This window comes from Coniophora puteana (assembly GCF_000271625.1).
Source record: "Coniophora puteana RWD-64-598 SS2 unplaced genomic scaffold CONPUscaffold_5, whole genome shotgun sequence".
Classification (NCBI taxonomy): Eukaryota; Fungi; Basidiomycota; class Agaricomycetes; order Boletales; family Coniophoraceae; genus Coniophora; species Coniophora puteana.
In genome coordinates this window covers 296,954-314,005 of record NW_006913057.1, presented here as the reverse complement: position 1 = coordinate 314,005, position 17,052 = coordinate 296,954, and the positions used below count along the sequence as shown (strand labels likewise).

Here is a 17,052-nt window from a genome sequence, read left to right as displayed (position 1 = left end):
TTTTACAGAGTGAGTGTAGTCCTTGACATAACAATACGTTATGATACATAAAACAAATTCGATAATAGTGTCAGTAACAAGACTCGGGATCAATTCCGCGGAGAGGCAAAGTGGCGTTGTCAAGCACGGCGTTAGCAGAGCTCACGTAGACTTGGGCTCTGAAGAGGAGTCAGTGTCTTCCGAAGTGCCTTGACTTGCACGGCGGCGCAGACCGGGGTGAACACCTAGGATCTCGTCTGCTTCTGGTGTACCCGCCGGCGGGATATCCTTGCGCAGTGACACCTTGACCGGGTCCAGGTTATGGATATGAGCGTACGCGAATACTACGTCCATGTCTATCGCAGTTTCAGTAGTGCTGATCATATCTAAGAAGTGTGACAGTACCTTCAAGTGACCGACCACCAGTTTCAGGGAAGAAGAAGTAGACTCCAGGAACGATCAGTGCGTTCAGCACCGCGAAAACGATATAGGTTCCCCAGTTGATGTTGTTGAAAGATGGCCCGACGACCATGACGACAACGAAGTTCCAGGTCCAGTTCGACGCTGGTGTAGTTTCATCAGCACTAAGTCAAGAGAACGTAACGAATCGCCTTACCTGTGCTGAGCGCATTGGCAGCGGTACGAGTGCGTAGTCCAGAAAGCTCCGCGGGCTAGTGACAAGGCTCAGTTCCTGAAAAGAAGACTACGACACGTAAGGCTTACATAGAGCCAGCCCATACCCAGCCAGCCGATGGCGAAGAAAGTGTTGAACGCGAAAAGAAGCACAGCGCTGAAGACGTTCGCCGGACCGTTGTCAATCGCCCCCATGATGGCGAGCAGTGCCATGGTGATGCATTGGCCGATGGTGCCTACGAGCATCAGTGTTCGCCGGTGCACCCTCTCAACGAAGTAGTAGGCGATCCACGAAGCAAGGAAGTACTCCGTTCCATTTGCCGAAGCAATAATACGTGAGTTGATATCAGACAGCCCAAGGCGTTGGAAGAGAATTGTAGCATAGCTGTCGACCGACCAGTGAATATAGAGGGCTTAAAGCTGAGTGTTGCACTTACTATGTGACAAGATTGATACCCGTGAGCTGCTGCATCATCTGACAGACAATGCCAATCGACGCGCGGCGGAAGTTTTGGCTGCGGTCGTTGGTGAGGAGCTCTTTCATTTGTGTCTTAAGTACGTCGAATGATGACTGTTTCTTGTCAGACAACCCGGGGAACTCCATCGCCACGGCTTCACGGATGGCGTGGAACGTGCGCTGGACTTCGCCATCGGAGAAGGGCTTGTCCTCCAGAGCGGAGATGACAGCCATCGCTTCGGCATCGCGCCCGTGCTTGACAAGCCTATGGGAGACATTGCACTCAGAGGTGATATATTAGCTAGGCGCACGCACTAACCATCGTGGTGATTCCGGCAACTATAAGAAGCATGAGCTATTTGAAGGCATGAGAAAGGCCGGGCTACTCACAAACCAAATGAAGCAAATCATAATCAGCTCGAAGACCAACTGCAGTGCGAGCGGCAGTCTCCATTGCGCAGATGAATTCGTCATGAAGTAACTGAAGAGATGATCATTAAACCTTCGCGGTTTCATTTGATCGACAACGTTGAAGCTTACCAGCCAAAGTCGATCCACTGCAAATGAGATCAGGAACGTTCAACACGTGGTTGACAATGATTGATGAGCCACTTACATATCTATGGACGTTACGTTGATATAAGAATGCAGTCATGAGGAGGATATTAGGTACTTACGACACCGTCACACCGAACACAATCATACAGCCTTCCAGCATAATAAGCTGTCCACGGCTAGCGGCCGGTGAACACTCAGCATGATACGTTGGCACCGTTGACGTCTAGGGAGGAGTGAAGATCTAACTAAGCAATGCGAAAACGAGAAGGTCAACTCACGATCATGCCATTACCGAAGCCTGTCACGATACGAGCGACAATGAGCTGGGCAAAGCTGAAAGACGTCGTCTGCAGAATAGCACCGATGGCCATGATGACTCCACCCAACGCAATAGTCCGGCGACGTCCGAGAGGATCACCGATCACCAGGTTTGTGAGCGCTCCGGCAAGACACCCAACTTCCTGTATGGACAATGCCGTTAACGTCGGAAATAGCGTTGGCGAATCGGTGGGGCTTACGTATATGGCGATGATGAAGCTCTGAAGGGTTGCATGGTTTGGATGACTGGACTCGACGACGACTTGCGGAAACTGTGCCTCAAACTACGATACGGTCAAAAACACAGCTGCGAATTGAACGGAACTCTACATACTTGGTTCCCTGTCAAGAGTGACGACATAACGCCCTGGTCATACCTGATCAGCACACGTATTAGTGAAGATAAATCAAGGAAACTACAATGAAACAGCTGACCCGAAGAGTGTGAAGCCGGTGCCTGCGATGAACGCAAGGCCCGCAGTAAGCAGTCTCCCCCGTAGTGGGATGTGGTTCTTGGCTACCTCGGCCTCGAAGTCAGGTGGGTACCTCCTCGTCTCGAACTGCTCAACGTGAGCTTTCTCGAGGTGCTGCTGATCGACTTTTTCGCTTGGCGCAGTGGGGCTCGAAGACATTGTGGCGGTGGTATGGTGTAGTTATGCCCATGTGTTGAGGACGTCTTATATACTGCGTCCTGAATTACTGAAAAAGGATGATCACAAGTTCGAGAGGCCAGGCAACGTAAGGTCTGGTGATTACTCTTGCGTGGAAGGATGTGAGCGAATATGGGACTGGGGGGAGCGAGGGAAAGCCGATGGAACGAACGCCCAGAGTGGAGTCATAGCGCGTCATGAAAGGTGTGATATCAACCAGATGGGGTCGAGTGTTTGATGCTGAAGGTATGCGCGTTACGTTGAAGAGCTCCACCGACCTCAAAGGTAGAAGATAGCACGTCAAGCCTATGAGAGATGCCAAAATCATACAACCTTCGAACTCCAGAGACGGATGGATTGTGGTCCTATCAACGATCTCATGACAGCCTAGCAAAAATAGTAGGGACTGAGAAGGACTAAACAGGATAACAAACCTTGAGCGCGTAGCGGGTGTGCGGAACGGTTGTCAAATGATAGCACGGAGGCTCAACGCTATACCCCATGTCTTATCTGTGGAGGAAGGTTGCGTGAGTGCGAGTTCCGAGACATAACCTACTTCCACTCCCCAAACATCAATGCCGCGGAGAACCGAAGGACGGTAACGCGCCAAACGAAGCTTACAGTGTTGTCAGCGCCCCACTTTTGCTCAGCAGAGACAAAAAGGTTTGAATAGCCGTGATGCAAGGCAGCGCTCCGCGCTGACGTGCACGCCGCCGTGATCCCACGTTCTTTGCTCTATCTTTGTGTACAGGATGTCAGAAGACCGCCCAACGAGACTTGTACTTCATGATATCGGACCGTAACGCCAACCTACCTCTCTTCGGAGAGTCCAAAGGATGAGCTCGCGTGTCCAAGAAGATGGATCAAAGAAAGTCCTTCTTCATACTGGCACGAGCTACCGTTTGTTAGCTCGGCATTTTGCGGGCCCATCATCTTGTGAGTATGGTGTCATGTTGCCGAGAGTAATCAGCTGGGATTGCTTCGCCATCGCTTGAAGGAGACAAGTTTTGAACTAGCGTTGACGAGACAGCCTTGTCCAAGCATCGTTAGACAAGTTAGAGTTCGTTCACTGAAAAAAGACAGGACGGGACCTGATTGGCCGGGGCTTTCCGGGACTCTCCACCCAAGTGGCATTCCCACGGGCTTGTGGGTCCCGGTCAAACTTCGGCGCCCATCCTCGAGAAGTCTCTGGCCGGCATACAGCATCCTCGACGGGAACAGAAGTCAACGCAGTGGCGATATGGATGTCGAAACGGCCGCCACATATCCAGAGCCAGTAACATCACTACCGCCCCAAACGTAGTTTCTGCATTCATCACCACGATTCCCCTGAGTCGCGTCTCTGCCATCATGACCATGGTTCTAAGGCGTCCAAACCCTTGATCGTTGCAAGGTGTAACGGAGGGGCGCTCTCCTCCCGTTGTTTTTGGTCACAGCACATATGTGTTACTACGCTAACTCTGCCGATAAAAAACACAAGGGGCTCGCTTGAATGGTCTCTGCACAGGCCTCGGCCGATGTCTATGACGGCATCATCGGATGTTGGTTGGATAACATTTCGAACAAAACACAGGTATTCAACATCGTGTGATCTCCTATGTTCTTTTTACTATCTTTAAAACATGATATACCTGGGCCTAGATCCAATCACAATCCTGCGTTTTCAGATGAAGGTCTATCGTCGCAGTCTATCATCGCCCAGCGGCTTTTTGCGGCCCCGTAACACCTCAATCCAAATTTCGCACTGACTTAATCAAGTTCCATATCTAATGGTACGTTTTTGTTCCCGCAACTTCGTATGATGCAACGTTTGAACGTCCAACGACTAGCTCCTATGCAGAGGATCCCTCTGAGCCGATATGTTTTGCGATTCGGCACTGCAGCAACCCACGGGCAGTGTTCTTGTTGAGGTATAAAGTCTTTGCTGTTTTTGAGAGAGAAGTTCATCGAACCCACTTACAAACCAGCATCGACGATGAACTCAAAGAAAGGCAGCACCAACAACAAGCCTTCGGGGAATACTTCCTCTCCGCCCAACCCACCGGGGATTTCTTACAAATGCTCCAAATGTACCAGTACATTCCCTTCCCTTGACGAGAAGGACAAGCACGAAGGAGGGTGCACAAAATAACATCAGCAACCATCACTATAAGGTAGCTCACCTTCTCCATCTTAGATTCCACAATGTATGATTGACGTTTTACTCTGACACAGGACATGAGTGGCGTGTTGTCTTCACACCTCAGATGATCGGATGATTGTTATGTCGTCAGATTTGAAGGTTCATTTATAACTTACCTTAGTCCCACTACTCAATTACAACGTCTGCTTGCCAGTAATTACTTGTATTTTCTTTAATCAACTCCGCCCCCTATGCTGTCAGAGTCTCTACTGTACTATATGCGGCGTTATTTGTCTATTCATGTAAAGATAATTTGCCAATAATGATATAAACTGCCGACCTTTATGTCACTAGCCCTGTTTCGAAATATTTGGGTGTTTAGTTCTATCGTTTAAAGACACAAATAGCTATTTTCAGACCCAATTCTATCGCTCGTTCCATAGCTTTCATCCTTCGTCTAATGTACTATGTTGAGTGTGAATCTCCGTGATAATCGATGAGTGCTGGTGTGTGCTACGTCATATCATACATGATGATTTGTAACCTTCAGCGAGGCTGATTGTAACCCGCGCACAGTTACACAGTCTTGGACGTTCTCATTAGTAGTGTTTCTGAGCCCTAGTTCCCTCAACATTTCGGCTGGTCAGCCAATAATTTACCAAAAGCTACTGTTGCATTGTCCAAACGTGAGAATAGCCATGTTGTCACGCTGTGAGGATGGCAACGTTGCTATGTTCACTCAAAAGGCACCCTCAAAGTACAGTAATTGATGATCCGAGATCTACGTAAATTACTGAAATAATGAGCACGGATCTGCTGCTCCGGGGATCTCCTGAGTTGTAGTTTTCGGTCTGCTATTCTCACGATCCAACTGGGTAACGTTCCAATAATTGGACAGTGCTTGGATCGTTGAGTAAAATAATAGGGCTGTAGCAAGCTCACTCGAGTATAAAGCTTGTGTTCTGAACGAAGTGGATCTTCAATCGCTTCATCGACCCAAAGCCATATCAACAAGCAGAAATTTCTATGTCCAACTACTTTCATCGTCATACCACCAATCAAAATACAACCGTGAAGCCCGGCACCTCCGATAAACTTAAGTCGTCTTCGCCATCACAGGCTTTGCCCCAAGAACATAATAGTACGACGTCCTCCGGCGCGCACCTTCCGTGCAACCACTGTGGACGTCATGACTTCCGGTCGCGCGATGAACAGGAGTTGCACAAGGCAAAGTGCGGTGTTTCTCGGGCCTTTATTGAGGCCTTCACACCTTACACGGCTAAGCGGTCTGACGACCGCAGTTGAAGGGGTTTTGAAGATACCAGTGTACATCGGTAGGGGGCACATTGTTTTGTTCTACTTCAGCTGACCTGACATAGCTTCGAACTTCGAAACCAGGAAAAGACAGACTGTTGAAGTTGACATCAGGGCGGAAGCATGCTCTAAGCAAAAGTTGCAGTCCGAGTTTCAGTGGGACTCATCAGTCGTCTGGAGTAGTATTCGCAGACCCCCGATCGCACTGGTGCTTTTCTTTGAAGTTCTTAGTTTTTGTCCCTGATTTCCCACGACCTTGAATTTTCTACTTGAGATTTGTGATTCCCACCCTTCACATCTGTAGTAATCTCACTGCTTTCAGCCACTTGACATGAACGCGATATCTTTATCTCTGCTTAAAGTACGATGTACAAATACTACCTGCTGTGAATGTTGTTGCGGGAATTCTGGTGAACATTGAGTTGGGGTTGACACACATGGGGAGAAACCTGATATTATCTCGATGGATTATGTGCTTCAGCTTTATTTCCTGACCGAAAACTCATTGGATAGGAATTGAACGGAAAATGGCTGATCATGCGTGGAGACATCAACAAGGGATAAATTACGCCCGTATGAGAGAGCGGAAGTGTTACTTGTGTTTGTAGAGTCTCAGAGTCTCAGATGTAATGTTATGAGTAGCTGTACACCTTACATGCATTAAATCGTTACCTTCTAAAGCTCCGAGTAAGCATAATATCATCCTCGCGGTCTGTCACGTCATGGTGGTTGTATATGGCAAAGAAGGAATTTGGCGGAAGTCGCGTAGCCGCGGCTCTAATTCCGCCTCTGGGGCTCGCGCTTGCCTCCGATGCATTCTACACAGGTGCTGGCCGTGGAACAGGTCATTGTTTTCATCAGTATTGTATGGTAAATGCACAACCAGAGATCTATGTCACATCTTGATAGGCCGGCCTACAGGAGTTTTTGAGCTCGCTTTCAAGCCAAAGCCGATCTGTGCTGAGACATTCTGTGTGTAAAGCTGTCTTTCTTCATCAAGACGAACCTTAACCTTACTAGGTCCGAAGGAAACGTGCAAGACGTGTGCAATTTGATCAGACACTTCGTGTTCCATAACTTCGGTTAAAACACGATGCGTTCGGAAGCTGGCTACTTGCACAGACCTGGCCATAATACCGTTTCTGCTATGCAGATTTTTTTTTACTTTCCTCTTCGATTTTATTTGCACGTGTCATAACCGGCAAGTGTCACTCGAAGAACCCACATTCTCTGTAGTACTCTCAGTCCTTCACCGCCACGATGTCAAACCACCTTCACATTGAGGATCCCAAAAATGCGTACTAACAGCAAGCGTAATACCTCGAAGACAGCACCCATTTCCCGCTACGGATGCCTCCTTTGAACGATTCTTAGTCTATGGTTTCATCCAGCCAACCGAGTATTCGGCCCGGTGTCGTCACTACAACAAAACATGTCGTATATCTGACAACAGAGAGCGACACGAGGTATATGTGTGACCTAGCCCAAGCCTTTGTCGAGCATTTTACTCTATATTTGCACACGAGCGTATCTCAAGGTCAAGACTAATCATGTGATGGTAAAGGGCATATGTACAGTACTCCCTTTCACTGGTGCACTTGATAGTTTCCTTTGAAGGAATGCCGATCTCGAGCTTCGTCAGCGCAAACTTATCGTGCTCGTGCCAGACCCCACGCACCGCTTACAACCAAGAGGAATGCAACAAATCTCGGCGCTGTGAGACAACACATGCATGCCCAAACTACACCGGGAACTCGCTTCTCCAGATCTACTGTACAGCATCGTTTAGAAGATTCTGATGGCGTACATGCCTTTACATATAGCTCCGCTCATATTCAACGCAGTAATATTTCTATCAGCTACGGTGCTGTGCTATGAGCGCACCGCCAGCTGTCCTTCCTCGGCCCCAGCGCTGACTAATGACTATGTTCCAATGTGCTGACATGCTGTATGCTAGCACATAACAAAAAAATGCAATACATATCAAGAACATGAGCTGATGATATTCCCTCTGAGAATAGTAGACCATGGGGCAGCCGCGTGATGTAAATGTGTTGATGTTGTTAGCGAAATCGTTGCGGAGAAGTTTTATTGCCTCTGTAGAATTTCCATCAATCTGTTCAGGCAAATACCTCGTTCTACTCTTAACCACAATTCTGTGCTGTGGCTTTGAGTCCGTAAATTGCCGCCAATTAATGAATACGAATGGAGGTACTGTGGCCTCAGTTCAAATCTTACCTTCAAAGTTACATTCCATGCCTCATGGCGATATGACTCTTTCCACATCGGTGTCCCACAATCTCTGACCTCACAGGATCATTGCAAGTGAATTGACCCCACACTGTCCTAGCTTCTACATCAAGCAGGCTTGAGAAGGTCGGTGAACATGGATTCTTCCGCGGCTGTTGGCGGTCAATATTTGGGCGAGATCTCTCCCAGATTAGCGATTTACAGTTTGTTGTTCCTCGAAGGAACGATCAGGAAAGCGCTACTGATAATAAGCTGACCGCGAGGCCAAATCATCGGGATTACTGAGACACGGCAGCGCAAGGCCACGTTCTTGGGTACGATGATGTCGCGGCTACTTCCCAGGCAGTTACCCACCTGCGTACCCGCGTAATGACGGTACCGATGTATCCACAACACAACGAGGTATACACGCTGCCAAATTAAGTAACCGGAATTGGTAGCCCCTATTCTGTCCCATCGGCCAACAAAACATACATACAACTAGTTACAGAGCACCAGTGCTCACGAAACTTTATAGTGGCAATCTTATAGATGTTAATGGCTCCCAAATAGAATTTTAGGAAAAAATATCAAGTAGAAATACATCAATTGCTGCGACAATTTCAAAGTATGCAGATATGGGTTGTATAACTTGCATCTGAGCTGTGGAATATTTGTGAGGATAAACTGTATTATTCAAGTGCACAAATTAGTTTAACTGATCATGTATAGTACATCTGTAAACTATCAGTCCATCAGAATATGTTCTTACAGTATTGATAGCATTGGAATTTTGCAGCATGTTCTTCAGCTACACTATGAGGATAAACATAAAGTGTCCACACATTTTATCGGGGTTAAGTAAGGCATCTTGGGAGTTCAGCTGAAGGGATTTATCATCTATACCATTGCTAGATGTATTAAGATGTGATTGAGACTGACACAAAAGTGAAAACAGGCTAATGTGTCATATAATGCATGCTATGATATTACTTGTCAAGTTTTCCATGCTAATCATTCCGTAAGAGCATATTCTGGTGGACTGATAGTTTACAGATGTACTATACATGATCAGTTAAACTAATTTGTGCACTTGAATAATACAGTTTATCCTCACAAATATTCCACAGCTCAGATGCAAGTTATACAACCCATATCTGCATACTTTGAAATTGTCGCAGCAATTGATGTATTTCTACTTGATATTTTTTCCTAAAATTCTATTTGGGAGCCATTAACATCTATAAGATTGCCACTATAAAGTTTCGTGAGCACTGGTGCTCTGTAACTAGTTGTATGTATGTTTTGTTGGCCGATGGGACAGAATAGGGGCTACCAATTCCGGTTACTTAATTTGGCAGCGTGTATAGCAAATGCTACTGCGTTGCGTCCCTTACATGTGACGCCGTTTTGAAACAGTACTACTCCGCCCCCATCGGCTGTTGCTGACTCCTCATGTCACCCCGGAAGAAGACATGGCTTCGAATGTCCGAATGTCCAATGATTGAATTATTCACGCGCCACTATGAGGGCAGGGTCGTACGAAGATTTCATGTTCAGGAACGAGATTGTGGAGTGAACCGAGCGTGAGCCGATACCCAGTCAAGTAATCATCAGGATTTTGACACGTGTATTAACCGCACTTTCCGTCTTTATCAGAGTGAAACCTACTTTCCCAAAATTTGAAACCACAATTCTGCTACATTTGAGGACCCAAATCGGTCTGAAAGACTTGTAGCTTACTCTTGTTAATGAGATTTGCAGCTTCAGTGCCACTGATGTGGTTTTCTAGCCAAATATTCTCTAGTAAAGAGCCGAAAATGCCAAAAAAGTAGGTTCATCTCGGCAAAGTCAGGATAATGCCGGTAAAGCAGCTTGTCATTTTCCTGATGATGGTAATGCCTACAATGGCCTCAGGCCTGATGCAGAATTTCACTTACCCATTGAATGAAGTGTTAATGCGATGCTCGCGGGCGGGAGTGTATAGCCTATACGTGCGAAGAGCTTCTTGGTAAGCCACCTGCTTTTCAGTTCCAGAAAAGGTACGAAGCAATGAAGCATCCGTCAATATTTCAATGCTGCTTGAGCGCATCGGAAGTCATTTACGACCTGCGCTTCCATAATGATCGTATGCACATTGTGGCCGAAATGACTTCCCTCTTCGACTCATGTGGGCTTTCCATCCTCATACCTGTAAAAGATGGCTCCTTTCTCGTTTCTGTGTCATTTATCGACCACATTTTTTGGACAAAGAAACATCCACTACCGACCTCGAAATACACAATAATAGAATAAGCAGGTTCGAGTCGGCAAAGTGGAATAGATAGCTCGAGAGGACACGAAGATATCTAGGAAAAGTAGCGAAACCCACCAAACGACTCACAACTTGAGCTCGTTTAGAAATTGGCAGTACATTATCCGAAAACAAGTCGTCGCAGCTATTAAAGAAGGTATACATAGTCGTGGCCTGGGGGGTTGAAGTAAGTCATGAGGGAGAATATCGTGATAAGATTCAGATCTGACTATATATGTACATACTCGTCGTGATAAACCTAATACTGAGATGGATTGCCCGGGCCCTGTCTTTGAATATGGCGTGATTTTAGCCGAACAAACCGCGTTTTCAACGGCCCATAATTCACTGGACTGCAACATATCCACCCAGGAAACGTACGACAGCGAACCACTTGAACGACTCGATAAAGTTGCGGCAGACAGTGATTTTATTCAGTTAAAACAGCCACAGCTAAGCTGCAGCCGTAACTCTACTCGAGTAGTGTCAAGATTGTGGGACCTGCGGGCCGCTTTAAAGTCATCAAGTTTGTTTTTGGAGTCGACCAGACTGAATTACCGCCCCCAAACAGAGATCCCTTCCTGTCGCGACGTCACAGACAGCAGGCGCCAGCCAGACTTCTGAAGTTTTGCTTCCAGAACAACGCGGAAATTAACTCGAGGTTCCGTCTAGATTATTATTGATTTCACCCGAATATGCCTTAGACGGTTTCGCTCGCTACGTTAGTCCTCCTCATGTGCTCGATGTCGGCTGTGGTCTTAAGTTTGCAATGTCATGTTTCCCTTCTATGTAACTTTCGTCGCGCTGGACGGTACCTTACGTTACTAGGATCGCATAGGATTGCATACCGTTATGGTAAAGCCGGATCTTGACGATGATGATGATGGTGGCGGTGATGAGAAACTTGAGGTAAGAATATAACGGGCCGCTCCACTGGCCAGTCTTGGATTGATGGCAGTTGTTACACGGGAAAATCATATCATAGAACAAATAGGCCATCGGCCTGCTCTGGGTCCGCTGCCAGACCTTCAGGAAGCTTAATAGCGGTGCCTAGAGTCTTATCATGCACCATAGATTCTGCTTGTCCTTCCACGGCGCTCCGTCAATGTGGATTTTGAGGCCTTGCAATTTCGGCAATTCGAATATACTCCGAGATGAAAGAAGAAGTACCCTGATTAGAATACACTGGTTGGAATACACACGCTCGGCTTAAGTTTACGATGCTGCTAGGCAGCTTGAATGTTTAGAAGTCAAGATGCACATTGTTCCAGTGCTATGAGGACATTATAGAGTAGCCGGCAAAGTCAGGATTTGACAGTCGATACGAATGCCATACGCAATATGTAGGAGCTCCGGGGAGGGAGTTCCACATAATCAAAGTGAATGGTCGGGCGGGTCTCTCACGGGCCTTTCGTCAATCTACAACGGCCTGAAAAAGCGGCGAATCACCATCAGGAAGGGAAAGGGGAAGAGCAGGCACGGAGAGGCAAACGGTCTAACAATCACGATTCATCTGGAACCACCATTTCACAGTGTCTACAGCCCCACGGGCTGGCGGGCACGTGTTAGCTTGAATTATCAATAGCCACAACATACAGGATCTAGTAAACTACGCGTAGAACTGTCCGTCTAGGGGTTACTCTACCTCACCAGGACATTAACATGATACTTCATTCAATCACCATCAGGATAACCTGCACCTGGTCGTCTATAAGCGCCTATTGACGCCCAAACGTTGCTTCCTGGCGAATAGCGAACAGCGTACTAAAATGGTAACCGTGAACAAGGTAATGGTGTTACTATACAGTCCATACGCATGGATGTCGGGGACATATACACCTGGACGAGTGAGCAAATCACTTTCGGCGCTTGCACGATATACGTTCCGGGTTGCTTGATCGCCGCTAGGTATCATGGATTCTCTGTTGGTAGGATGCGTATGCCGTGTTCCGTACGTGTTCCTCTCATTCAAGGCCAAGGATTGCACATTTTGTACTTATATGTCAACACACTTCCTCAAAATTCCGCCAATCGCAAATGTCTGACGAACCTCGCCGCGGAAAACTAGGTGTTGACACCAACAACAAGCCTCACAAGACTAAGTAAACCTACCCCGTCACTCCCTCAAGCTCAAGGGCTTTCGGCGCCGAGCTTCGCATCAGTCGCCAGTGCCGATACTGTGGGGAGATGTTTTCCCCCACCCACGACAAGGATCCGCACGAGACAACTTGCAGCACAATGATCACCCCTCGCTCGTTCGTGCACCTCCGAACAAACGTTGATAGCGCGCGTGAAGGACCGCGTTTACTGGTGCGTCTCGGTCATCCTGTCCGAAATGAGCTCCCGGCTGAGCTTACGCGTCAACAGGTTGGTGTTGTCCCGCTTCTGCAAGCCGCGAGCGGCGTTGGCATATCGAGGGGCGCGAGAAGACTCACCAGCGTTTACCGTGACCTTGACGCCGCGTTCATACTTTTCTCGGCGCGTTAGGCCACTCATAATGATACATGTGCTCACTCCTCGGGAAACAGCATTGCGCGTGCAATACATGTGAGCCAATTTGTGTGACGAGATGAGCACAATATGCACACTGGAAATGAAGCAGCACTTGATGCCGAACAGAAATGAGTCCGATGAAAAGAAAATGTGCAGGATATACATACGCCTGCATGCGCCCATACGAGCCTACAAAGTCCAAAGTGGTACATAGAATATGTACAATACTGCTTGCATACAGAGGTATATACACGGAGACAAGAGCGGAAAGAATCCTGCTCGCTATTAGGCGTCCAGCGAAAACTCGCCGTGCGTCGATGCTGTGAAATATACAATATGATGTCAGAATAAATATTCGTGAACCGGTCATCACGGACGTGGGTGACGAGAAGAGACAGAAGTACACCGGCCATCATGTATGCGCATACCACAGCGCACCGCAACGTAACGTAGCGTAGCGTACCGCATCGTGCCTCGCCTCCCGCGAGACTTCCACGTACAGCAAGAACATACAGCATCTGCCCACTCCTCACAGCACGGACAAAATCCAAACTCCAAGTCCAAGACGCAGCATCACGCGCACGCCTCAGTTCCATTCCACGTTGCGCGAATGGACCTTACAGCGCCTCCTTCTCCGTCATCACCAAACTATCGCTCGACCTGGGCGTCGCTTCGCTGTTGCCGTTGCCGTTGCCGTTGCCACTGCCGCTGAGATTGACACCGCTGCCTGACCCGTCCCCTGGCAAATTCATCAGCCCGAGACCGGTAACGGCCGAGAGCGGGATCTGCGCGTCGGACGCACGGCGGGGCCGACCAATATCGGCACCTCGCCGCGTGGTGCGGTCGCGTCCGCGTTGGGGTTCTCCTGTCCCGCGGTCAGGAGGGAAGACGGTACGCCCTACGCGATCGCGGTCGTCGAGCGAGGTGCGTGGGGTGGGGCTGATGGCCGGAGGCGGGGTGAACGCCCCGGGTCTGCGCGCACCAACGAGGCCCACGTCGCGCTCGCGCTCGAGGTAATCCGGCGGCGGCGGCGAAGTCGACGTCGGCCTCGAGTTCGAAAGGTACAGGTGCATCGGCGGATACCGCGCCGCCTCCCTCGCCCCGCGCCGCCCGTACCCGTAGCTCCCCAGCGTCCTCACCATCGCCCCGAAATACACAACCCCCAGCACGAACAGCATCGATATCCCCACGCGCGGGCCCAGCACCGCCCTGCTCCCCAGCTGATTGGGCGTCTGCGGATCGCTGTCGGCGCCCGAGCGCCACACGAACGCGAGAATGGCGACGACGAAGGAGACCATGCTCCACGCGAGCCAGACGGCGGGCATGGCGAGGAGGACCCAGACGTTCCACCATATCGAGGTCTCCGTGTGCCGCGCCTCGTCCGCCCAGCGGAGCGCGTTGTGCATCGTGCGCATGGTGCCGAAGCGCACGATGTACACGCAGCCGTAGGAGAGGGACATGAGCGCGCAGGTGAGCGAGATGAGTGCGGGGGTGCGGATGAGGGGGTCGAGCGACATTTGGGTGTTTTGGAACATGGAGAGGATTGCGCTGGTGCGGTTGGGGCGTGAATGGTTACAAGTCAAAGCAAAGCAAAGCAAATAAAATAAAGTGGAATGTGTTAGTGAGGAGAGAGAAAGGAAGAATCAAGGCAAGACGCACGAAAGCAACAACGCAGACACCAAATTGAGCGTCTTCCACTCCCTTAGCAGGGAATCGATGAACTCCTCCCACGAGCGCTTGAAGCGCACGATCGACGGCGGCACGTCCGCCGCGCCGCTCACCCACTCCTCGGGGAACGGCAGCGCCCACTCGTCCGTCGCGCCGCCCTCCTCGTGCGCGTCGTCGTTCCCGGCAGCCAAAGAAGCCGGAGCCGAAGTGGCCCCGATCCCGAGCCCTCTGGCGAGCGACGCCCTCGGGCTCCCGACAAGACCCTGCCCGAGCAAGCGCGGCGGCGGCGAGGGCGAGTGGTGAGCATGTCCCGGGCTCCGGCCGTGAGTTCGACGTGGCCCGTGAGAATGAGAACGGCCCTGAGGAAGAGACGCCCAGTCGCCCTCCCAGCACGCCTCGACCATGCGCTCGATATCGGGCTTGCTCAGCTCGGCGTCCTCGAATACGCGCGCTATGCGTGCGAAGTAGAGGCTCGGGAGGCGGAGGAGGATGTGTAGGTATATCTGGCGCGGGAGTGTGTCTGTAAAGTGCGTCCATGTGTCTTCGAGGCCTCGCTTGAGCCTCGGTGACGCGACGCGGGCGAGTGAGAGCGGGCGGAGGAGAGGGAAAGAGTGGGAGCGGAGGGAAGAGAGGAACGGTGGGGAGGGGAGGCACGATGTTAGTGTTTCGTGGCACTCTGCCTCGGGTGGAATGCCGAGGTTGGATTGCACGCGGTGGAGTCCGCTTTCGAGGTCGGGAATGTGCGGGGTGTTCAGAGAGAGCTGGCGGATGCGCGCGCGTAGGCGCCAGGGGTCGACGGGGACGAAGGGCTCTTCTTCGTCATCTTCGTCATCATCGCCCCTGCCTCTCCTTCCCCGCCGTCCTCTTCCTCTTCTGCCTCGTCTCTGCCCTCTCCCCCCTGCATTGCGGGGCGGCGCACCGTCGGCTGTGCCTTCTCGTGCGTGATCGTGCTCGGTGCGTGCGGCGCGGAACGCGCTCACGCCCATTTGGAGAAGGCGGATGGGCGACGTTGCGCGTGAGCGCGGCCGTGATGGAGATGGGGACTTGCGGGGTGTACTCGAGGACGGGATTGGTTCAGAGGGATTCCGTGCGCGGCGGAGGGCTGCGTCGAGGAGCGTCGTACGGGACGGGGTGGTGGGGTAGCGTGCTGGATGTGGGGCATCGCTTGGAGTATGGGTGTTTAAATGTGTATGGAGAGGATGTGCAGGCGGTGCGAGGGTGCCTTTGTGTGCTGGGCCGGGAGAGCTGTGTGCGCTCTGGTCGCCTGCATCTGCTGCTGCTGCAACTGCTGCGTGCGGTATGGGAGAGGGAGACGTGGTAGGATGAGCAGGCGCCGCGCGGAGCGAGGTGTCTGACGCTGACGCAGGGACTGTAGGTCTGTGGTATGAGTACGGGAACGGCACGCGCGGTGCGGCTGCCGTTGGGTCGTGCCCGTAATCTGACGATGACGCGGCCGAGTCTTGCGATGGAGCGGTCTGCAGCGATGGTGCGGATAGAGATGCCGGGATGACACTGGATGCGGCGTCATCGAAGCTGTAGCGTACCGCTTTGCCGGATCCCGAGATCGAGGTGGTGCGTGTCCTTGCAGGGACGGCTTGGGAGGTAGGGGAAAAGGTGGAGGTTGGGAGCGAGGTGAGCTTGTCAGAGCTGGTGAGCTCTGACGAGCTCTGGCTGAATCGGTTCTCTAAGTCTGTGAAACGAGAGCAAACACGTTGTGATCGTTGCGCAAGTGATACGTTAGACGAGACTTACCTGCATCGACGGCATTGCTGGTGCTGCCTGGTGCATGAGTGGGAGGCAGACCTAGCAAACTGCTTCGATGGGGTGAATCGGAGAGATGGTGTTCATCAGTCATGGTTGCATCGACTGAGTGTGTTAGGTTGGATGTATGCGTATGAATTAGAAGATGGTATGGCTATCGTTGAAGTCGTGAGCGTCGTGAACGTCAAACAGAGAGGAGAAAAGCGAGACAAGAGGAAAACAGAGACTGCTCATACTCAGACACACCCAAACGCAATTGGGCAGCTTCTCTCGGCCCTCGGTGTCCCATATCGGGCATACACTCGGCGGTAATGAAGGCACACCCGTGACGCAATGTGACGGAATGACGAATGCGGTCACAGTCACACGTCACACTCAGGACCTTCGCAGTGTGGTCGACGGCGAATGGCACTCAACAGCGTCGACAAAGCGACGTCTCTCTCACCGAACCTTCACCACTACAGACCACCCATCTTCACCTGGCCATCATCCCCCTTTTTTCTCGGGCGAAATCCGCTGGTTTTCTCGTTAAAACGAACAACTACCTTTGATTCTCTCGTTTACCGGACTCATGACG

General features: G+C 50.6%; 3 protein-coding genes across 3 annotated transcripts; 1 reads left to right on the top strand and 2 right to left on the bottom strand.

Moving 5' to 3' along the window:
• Positions 1-141: 141 nt before the first annotated feature.
• CONPUDRAFT_89403 (general substrate transporter) lies at positions 142-2,577 on the bottom strand (the record flags this gene model as incomplete). The annotated part of the gene is made up of 13 exons (XM_007769437.1): positions 142-335; positions 385-543; positions 596-650; positions 703-997; positions 1,050-1,334; positions 1,389-1,408; positions 1,460-1,550; positions 1,610-1,626; positions 1,752-1,850; positions 1,906-2,088; positions 2,146-2,229; positions 2,280-2,322; positions 2,381-2,577. 13 exons carry the CDS (start codon positions 2,575-2,577, stop codon positions 142-144), a joined length of 1,722 nt encoding a protein of 573 aa, XP_007767627.1.
• A 1,993-nt stretch (positions 2,578-4,570) lies between these two features.
• CONPUDRAFT_152652 (uncharacterized protein) lies at positions 4,571-4,787 on the top strand (the record flags this gene model as incomplete). Its single annotated transcript, XM_007769435.1, has 2 exons — positions 4,571-4,713; positions 4,772-4,787. The coding sequence occupies 2 exons, from the start codon at positions 4,571-4,573 to the stop codon at positions 4,785-4,787; spliced, it is 159 nt and encodes a 52-aa protein (XP_007767625.1).
• Positions 4,788-13,278: 8,491 nt separating this feature from the next.
• CONPUDRAFT_136535 (uncharacterized protein) lies at positions 13,279-15,863 on the bottom strand. The gene is made up of 2 exons (XM_007769434.1): positions 14,706-15,863; positions 13,279-14,594 (listed from the first exon to the last, which is right to left on the bottom strand). Exons 1-2 carry the CDS (start codon positions 15,698-15,700, stop codon positions 13,664-13,666), a joined length of 1,926 nt encoding a protein of 641 aa, XP_007767624.1. The 5' UTR covers positions 15,701-15,863; the 3' UTR covers positions 13,279-13,663.
• Between the last annotated feature and the right edge of the window lie 1,189 nt (positions 15,864-17,052).

Coding starts and splice junctions, on each gene's coding strand:
- CONPUDRAFT_136535 (XM_007769434.1), bottom strand. CDS start 15,700: ATGGGCGTGAGCGCGTTCCGCGCCGCACGCACCGAGCACGATCACGCA. Junction 14,595..14,705: donor GTGTCTGCGTTGTTGCTTTC/GTGCGTCTTGCC, acceptor CAACCGCACCAG/CGCAATCCTCTCCATGTTCC.